We start from the raw sequence: 7,803 nt of genomic DNA on the forward strand, positions 1-7,803 counted from the left end.
CCCTAGCGCCTGGATGCGGAACTGCAGCAGGGTTGGCAGCGAGGGCTAGAGTTGCTTCGGGCCCAGCGCTGGCTCCGCCCCCGCCGCCCCGAGTCTCCGACACGCCTCGCCGTGCAGGCTCCCGTGCACCCGGCTCCAGTTAAAACTCACTTCTGAGACTCCGGAAGCACGTCATAAGCACGCGTCACGGGCGCGAGAGTCAGCTGAGCTGCCTGGGCGAGGTTGTGATCACCTAGGATCTGCTAAGGGGAGTGTATAATCTCTTGGGACTAGAGCTGGGGTGCAAAACTGCGCCAGATTCTAGTGGGGGCTCCTCAGTCTTCTCGTCCTAAACAGCGAAATAGAAAAGGGCCTCAGAATTTTTAAAAGGTTCCCCGAATCTGTCAGACGCTGGGGAGTCACAGCTTGCAAAGCCGGGACGACAGGAGTCCCAGTTGTGACCCCCAGACCTAAGGACCCGGGAGTGGAGGAAGGGAAACTCTGGCTCTAATACTATGGCGTCCATCCTGGATGAGTATGAGGACTCATTGTCCCGCTCGGCCGTCTTGCAGACTGGTTGCCCTACTGTGGGCATCCCCCATTCTGGTAAGTAAGAGGCCGCCACTGCCCCTTTCAGTTTCGCTAGCATTTGCGGGGAGGCCGGCTCAAAAGCATGGGGCGTGCGTTCAGGATCTACGCCCCAGGCGCTCTTCATCCCCCCGCTTGTCCGTTGTCGAAGTTTGAAAGAGCCACAGGAGCGGCCGCGTGATCTAGGCCCTACCACTACTTCTGAAGGTCCTTCAGAAGAGGGAACTGGGGCTCAGATGAGGAAGTACTTGCCTACCAGGCTACAGTTTGGTTTTTGAGAGAACTGAAAATAGGTTCGAGGCTTCCCCTGGTGTCTGGCTCTGTGAGTGTGTGTGTTTTCCCACCAGACTTTTTCTCGGGGAAGCAGAGAGGGCGGGAATGAGCGCAGAACTTGTGGAAGAAGGAGGTTCAAGCTTAATGGGAATTTTGTCACTGGATAGGAACGGTGGAGATGAGTGGCCTTGGGTCAAGCTGGCCGCAGTGTAGAACGTAGGAGTCATTTTTAAGGACAGGAGAGCAGAGTTGGCCCAGTGCTGTGATAATATTGCATCTGAGTAGCAAGAAAACAGCTGCAGTCTGTGCACAGTGCTAATGGGGTCGAGTCCCCAGAACGCTCTACTTATCATGAGGACTCCCTGAGCCATGTTACTGTGTGGACTGGGAGGAAGGGGCAACTTTAGTTCTCTTGGAATTGTTGAGCTAAAGACCAGTAGGGGAGCATGCCCAAACCGTCCCTCATACCCCCCCCCTACCCCTGGAATAAGCACACCATGATACAGCCTTGTCTCAGCTGCAGAGAACCAGTCCCTGCTACAGTCACAAGTGGAGAAGAGCCCAGGCCCTTACTGGGAAGACAACCAGAGAATGAATGTCGAGCCCTTCATTAACTAAAAATCCCGTGAGCAGGAATGAACTTGGGAAGTTAGCCGGGCGGTGGTGGCGCACGCCTTTTATCCCAGCACTCGGGAGGCAGAGTAGGCGGATCTCTGTGAGTTCCAGGCCAGTCTGGTTTACAGAGGGAGTTCCAGGACAGCCAGGACTGTTACACAGAGAAAAGAGAAACCCTGTTTTGAAAAACCAGCCAAACAAACAAAACAAACAAAAAACCCAACCCGAACTTGGGAAGTAGAAGAGTGTCAGGTAACTGTTGTTTCTTAGGGTTTCTGGGCTGCCCCGCCCGTTTCTCTGCCGTCAGTCTTTTTCTTCCCTCCCACCCTGCAGGATATGTAAACGCGCAGCTGGAGAAGGAAGCGCCCATCTTCACGAAGCAGCGCATCGACTTCACTCCAGTAGAGCGCATCACCAGCCTTGTGGTCTCCTGTAATCAGCTCTGCATGAGCCTGGGCAAGGATACGCTGCTCCGGTAATAGACAGACGTGGGGACTTTTACCTGACCGGGGTCCTCCTCTGCACTTGGAAAGTGAAACAGTACATAGTCAGGAGATACCCTATTCTTTCCCAGCGTGAACAGTTGTTATAACAACTAGTGATAGGGTACCTGGCATTTCTGAGGCCTGGGTTTGATTCCCAGCACTGGAAAATAAAATGCTATACATACGAAGGCCGAGGCTGGAGCTCGGTGGCTGAGTACTGGCCTAGTCCTTCATTAGATGCTCAGTGTAGCTGAGACCAGGTGTGGTGTGCACACCTGCAATCACAATACTTGAGAGGTGGGAGGCAGGAGGAGCTGAAGTTCAAGGGCACCCTTGGCTACATAGTGAATTTGAAGCCAACCTGGGCTATGTGAGACCCTGTTTCAGACAGATTTCAGTGTGTGGCATGTGCCTGTAATCTCAGCACTAGGGAGGCTGACAAGGAGGATTGGGAACTTGTTCTGGGCTGCTACGTGAGAACCTGTCTCAGAAAACCAAAGAATAAACAGATAAACCCCTTATATGCTAATAAGAAGACAATTTAGAATAAAGGGGAGGGTAAACAATACCCTCAGGCAGTGCACCCAGAAAGAACTTCTGGGCTGGGGTCAGGCAGTAACGTGCTTGCTTTGTAAACCTGAGAACCCATGGAAAAAAGCTGCACTTGGCAGTGTGTACATTTGCCCACACTCTGGAGTGGATCGGTGAATGCTGAGAGCTTGCAAGCCAGCCCATAAGACCAAATTGGTGAGCTCCAGCTTCAGTGGGACACCCCGTCTCAAAAAATAAAGTGGACTGGACTTTGGTTCCCAGCACCCACACTGAGACTCTCACAGCTGCCTATAACTCTAGGTCTAGGGGGTCCAGTACCCTCTTCTGGCCTCTGTGAGTACTTCTGCACACACACATGATTAAAAAAATGAGTTTTGTTATACACTATATTTATTTGTTATAAACTATTCTGGGGAGGCTGGAGAGATGGCTCAGAGGTCCTGAGTTCAATTTCAAGCTTCCACATCGTGGCTCATGGATCTCTGTGAGTTTGAGGCCAACCTGGTCTACAAGAGCTAGTTCCAGGACAGGCTCCAAAGCTACAGAGAAACCCTGTCTCAAAAAACCAAAAAAAAAAAAAAAAAAAAAAAAAAATTAAAACATTTGGACTAGCTTAACTTGGCCTGCTGCCAAGCCTCACCACCTTAGTTAGATAACCTAGACCCTCAGATCCACATGGGAGAAGGAGAAAAATGGCTATTGCAAGTTGCCCTGTACCTTCATCTTATGCACCATGGCACATGTGCACACGCACACACAGACATGAACGTGTTCACACACAATTTAATTATTTTTATTAAAAAAAAAAAAACTAGCCAGGCAGTGGTGGCGCACGCCTTTAATCCCAGTACTCAGGAGACAGAGGCAGGCAGATCTTTGAGGCCAGCCTGGTCTACAGAGCTAGTTCCAGGGCAGCCCAGGTACACAGAAAAACCTTGTCTCAGAAAAAACTGGGCAATGGTGGTGCACACCTTTGACCCAGAACTCGGGAGGAAGAGGCAGGTGGATCTCTGTGAGTTCTGGCCTGCAAAACGAGTTCCAGGACAACTAGGCCTGTTACACAGAGAAACCCTGTCTCGAAAAAACAAAAAAATACAAAAATAAAAATAAATCTATAAGTTATATTCAGTCATAATTTGAGTGAATATAAAAAAAAAGTAGCCATTTGAAGGGGTACTGACTCAAGAATATTGATCATGGCATTATTTGTAGTAAGAAAAATGACCTGAGAACTAAATGCCCACAGATAAGGAAATAGTGACTAAATTATAATTCGGCTATAAAGTGGGATGACATGCAATTATTAAAAACATTGAGGGCCAGAAACATAGCTAAGCCCTTCCAACCTGACCCCAATCCTAGGACCTGTATCCCTGGTGGAAGGCGAAAACTGGGTCCCACAGGTTGGCCTCTGACTTCCATTATACATGTGCACCTCCCCCCACAGTAAATAAATTAGTGCAATAAGAAAATTAAAAGCAGTGTAAAAAAACAAAACCTTTAAGTCAGGAAGTGACACACATCTTTAATCCCAGAACTTCAGAGACAGAGGCAGGTGGATCTTTGTGAGTTCGAGGCCAGCCTGGCCTATAAAGTGAGTTCCAGGACAGCCAGGATTGTTAGAGAAACCCTGTCTTGGGGGAAAAAAGAAAGAAAGCTTTATTTATTGATTACTATAAACTTCATAAAGTATAAACTGAGAAAGTCAAGTTACAAATAGCAGCGTGAAGATGTTTTTGTAATAAAAGCTTTCAAGTCTGTGATATAAAAAAAGGAACTGCCCAGGTGCTGGAGGACAGCTCAGTGGTTAAGAGTGCTTACTGCTCATGCAGAGAGGACCTGGCTTAGATTCCAAACACCCACATGGCGGCTCACAGCTGTCTGTAACTGCAGTTCCAGGGGATCCAGTACCCTCTTCTGACTTCCTGTACACACTTTATAACAACATATATACACCAAATACATAATGTAAATGTAAAGAGGGGACTTCCCTGCTTGAGATTGACACTGTGACCCTTGACCTTACAGCATTGACCTGGGCAAGGCAAGTGAACCCAACCGTGTGGAACTGGGGCGCAAGGATGATGCCAAAGTTCACAAGATGTTCCTGGACCACACTGGTAGGTGGTGTCAGAGATCTGAGGGGGGCTCCTGAGAGCGTGCGTGCCTGGAGGGGTGGGATCTGACCAGGGAGGAAGACACAGTATCCACTCAGGTACTTTTCCGTCCACTCCAGGCTCTCACCTGCTGGTTGCTCTGAGCAGCACCGAGGTCCTCTATATGAACCGGAATGGGCAGAAGGTCCGGCCATTGGCACGCTGGAAGGGGCAGTTGGTGGAGAGTGTAGGCTGGAACAAAGCCCTGGGCAACGAGAACAGCACTGGGCCCATCCTGGTGGGCACAGCCCAAGGACAGATCTTTGAAGCAGAGCTCTCCGCAAGTGAAGGTGGCCTTTTTGGCCCCGCCCCGGATCTCTACTTCCGGCCACTATATGTGTTAAATGAAGAAGGGGGTCCTGCACCCGTGTGCTCCCTTGAGGCTGAGCGCGGCCCTGATGGGCGAGGCTTTGTCATCGCCACCACTCGGCAGCGCCTCTTCCAGTTCATAAGCCGCGCGGTAGACGATGCTGAAGCCCAGGGCTTCTCAGGCCTCTTTGCTGCCTATACGGACCACCCGCCCCCATTCCGTGAGTTTCCTAGCAATTTGGGGTATAGCGAGTTGGCTTTCTATACCCCCAAGTTACGCTCTGCGCCTCGTGCCTTCGCCTGGATGATGGGAGACGGTGTGCTGTATGGCTCCCTGGACTGCGGACGTCCTGATTCACTGCTGAGTGAGGAGCGGGTATGGGAATATCCAGCGGGGGTCGGGCCTGGGGCCAGTCCACCCCTAGCCATCGTCTTGACCCAGTTTCATTTTCTGCTGCTGCTGGCAGACCGGGTGGAGGCTGTGTGTACCCTGACAGGGCAGGTGGTACTTCGGGATCACTTCCTGGAGAAGTTTGGACCACTGAGGCACATGGTGAAGGACTCGTCCACAGGTCACCTCTGGGCCTACACCGAGCGTGCGGTCTTCCGGTACCACGTGCAGCGCGAAGCCCGGGATGTCTGGCGCACGTACCTGGACATGAACCGTTTTGACCTGGCCAAAGAGTATTGTCGAGAGCGGCCAGACTGCCTGGACACAGTCCTGGCCCGAGAGGCCGATTTCTGCTTCCGCCAGCACCGCTACCTGGAGAGCGCCCGTTGTTATGCTCTGACCCAGAGCTACTTCGAGGAGATTGCCCTCAAGTTTTTGGAGGCCCGGCAAGAAGAGGCACTGGCCGAGTTTCTACAGCGGAAACTGGCCGGCTTGAAGCCAACGGAGCGTACCCAGGCCACACTGCTAACCACTTGGCTGACAGAGCTCTACCTGAGCCGACTTGGTGCCCTGCAGGGTGACCCGGATGCTCTGAATCTCTACCGGGATACCCGGGAGTGCTTCCGCACCTTTCTTAGTAGCCCTCGGCACAAGGAGTGGCTCTTTGCCAGCCGGGCCTCTATCCACGAGCTGCTCGCCAGTCATGGGGACACAGAGCATATGGTGTACTTCGCGGTGATCATGCAGGACTATGAACGGGTGGTGGCCTACCACTGCCAGCACGAGGCCTATGAGGAGGCCCTGGCTGTCCTTGCAGGCCACCGTGACCCCCAGCTCTTCTACAAATTCTCACCCATCCTCATCCGACATATCCCCCGCCAGCTAGTGGATGCCTGGATTGAGATGGGCAGCCGCTTGGACGCCCGGCAGCTCATCCCTGCCTTGGTGAACTATAGCCAGGGTGGTGAGGCTCAGCAGGTGAGCCAGGCCATCCGCTATATGGAATTCTGCGTGAATGTCCTCGGGGAGACTGAGCAAGCCATTCACAACTACCTGCTGTCGCTGTATGCCCGTGGCCAGCCAGCCTCGCTGCTGACCTACCTGGAGCAAGCGGGGGCCAGCCCGCACCGTGTGCATTATGACCTCAAGTACGCACTTCGACTCTGTGCCGAGCATGGTCACCACCGCGCTTGTGTTCACGTCTATAAGGTGCTGGAGCTGTATGAAGAAGCTGTGGACCTGGCCCTGCAGGTAAATCTTGTCCTCATCCAGGAGAGGGACCTAGAGAGGAGTAAGTTAAAGAGGCAGAAAGGCTAGGGGAGGTAAGGCTGATGCTTGCTGGCTTCTCAGCCAGAGAACTGCTGTAGTGTAGAAGTTAAAACTCAGACCGAAAGCTGAGTTTGAGGTGTGTGTTTGTTGCCTGTAATCCCAACACTTGGGAGGTTAGGGCAGAAGAATCATGAGTTTGAGGCCAGTTTAGGCTACACAGTGAGTACCTGATTTTTTTGGGTTTGGTTTTTGGTTTTCGAGATAGGGTTTTTCTGTGTAGCCCTGGCTGCCGTAGAACTCATCTTGTAGACCAGTCTGGCCTCAAACTCACAGAGATCCTCCTGCCTCTGCCTCTTGAATGCTGGGATTAAAGGTGTGCACTACCACCACTACTCAGCGCAGATTGGCATTTTGCCTGCATGTATGAGTGGGGGAACTATATCCCCTGGAACTGGAGTGTCATGTGGGTGCTAGGAATTGAATCTTGGTCCTCTGGAAGAGCAGCCAGTGCTCTTAACTACTGAAGTCATCTCCCCAGACCCCATGTAGGAAAAGGAAGAAAGAACACATACTAGGACCTCAGGGTTTGAATTCTGACTTCATCATCTTGCTCTGTGATTTGGGGCTGGTATCTGAGCCCTGCCCTGCCTTAGGTTACCCATTAAATGGTGGTAACGAGCCAGCATGCTGGATGGGCGGGTGAAAGCTCTTGCTATACAAACCTGATCACCCGAGTTCTACCCACAGAGCCCAGAGTGGAAGGAGAGAACTGACTGCCAAAGTTGTTCTCCGCCTGCACACATCTCCCTCCCGCCATAATTATGATAAAAGAAAAAATTATAGAAGTTTGTGAAGGTAATGTTAAGAGTATTTTTTGTTTTGTTTTGTTTTTTTGAGACAAACCTGTGTAGATAAGCCTGTAGCTACAAATCTGTGTAGCCCTGGCTGTTCTGTAACTTGCTCTGTAGACCAGGCTTGCCTTGAACTCAGATCCTCTTGCCTCTGCCTTTTGAATGCTGGGATTAAAGGCCTGTTCCACCACCACCCGGCTAAAAGTATTTTTTACCTTATGATATGAGTTAGTATTGTATGAATAAAGCATTCAGGAGCTGATTATAGTGGCTACACAGTGAGTTCTAGGCCAGCCTGGGCTACATAGTAAGCCACCGCTGTCTCAAATAATAAT

General features: G+C 51.2%; 1 protein-coding gene across 1 annotated transcript in view; it reads left to right on the forward strand.

Moving 5' to 3' along the window:
• Positions 1 to 171: 171 nt before the first annotated feature.
• The window catches only part of Vps18 (VPS18, CORVET/HOPS core subunit), a 10,138-nt gene continuing 2,506 nt past the window's right edge, over positions 172 to 7,803 (forward strand). The window contains exons 1-4 of the mRNA XM_005364267.2: positions 172 to 585; positions 1,789 to 1,930; positions 4,521 to 4,612; positions 4,729 to 6,599. Of these exons, the coding sequence (XP_005364324.1) occupies positions 495 to 585; positions 1,789 to 1,930; positions 4,521 to 4,612; positions 4,729 to 6,599 (2,196 nt within the window). The 5' untranslated portion in view covers positions 172 to 494. The remainder of the gene's footprint in view (positions 586 to 1,788; positions 1,931 to 4,520; positions 4,613 to 4,728; positions 6,600 to 7,803) is intronic.

This window comes from Microtus ochrogaster (genome assembly GCF_000317375.1).
Source record: "Microtus ochrogaster isolate Prairie Vole_2 chromosome 14 unlocalized genomic scaffold, MicOch1.0 chr14_random_1, whole genome shotgun sequence".
Classification (NCBI taxonomy): Eukaryota; Metazoa; Chordata; class Mammalia; order Rodentia; family Cricetidae; genus Microtus; species Microtus ochrogaster.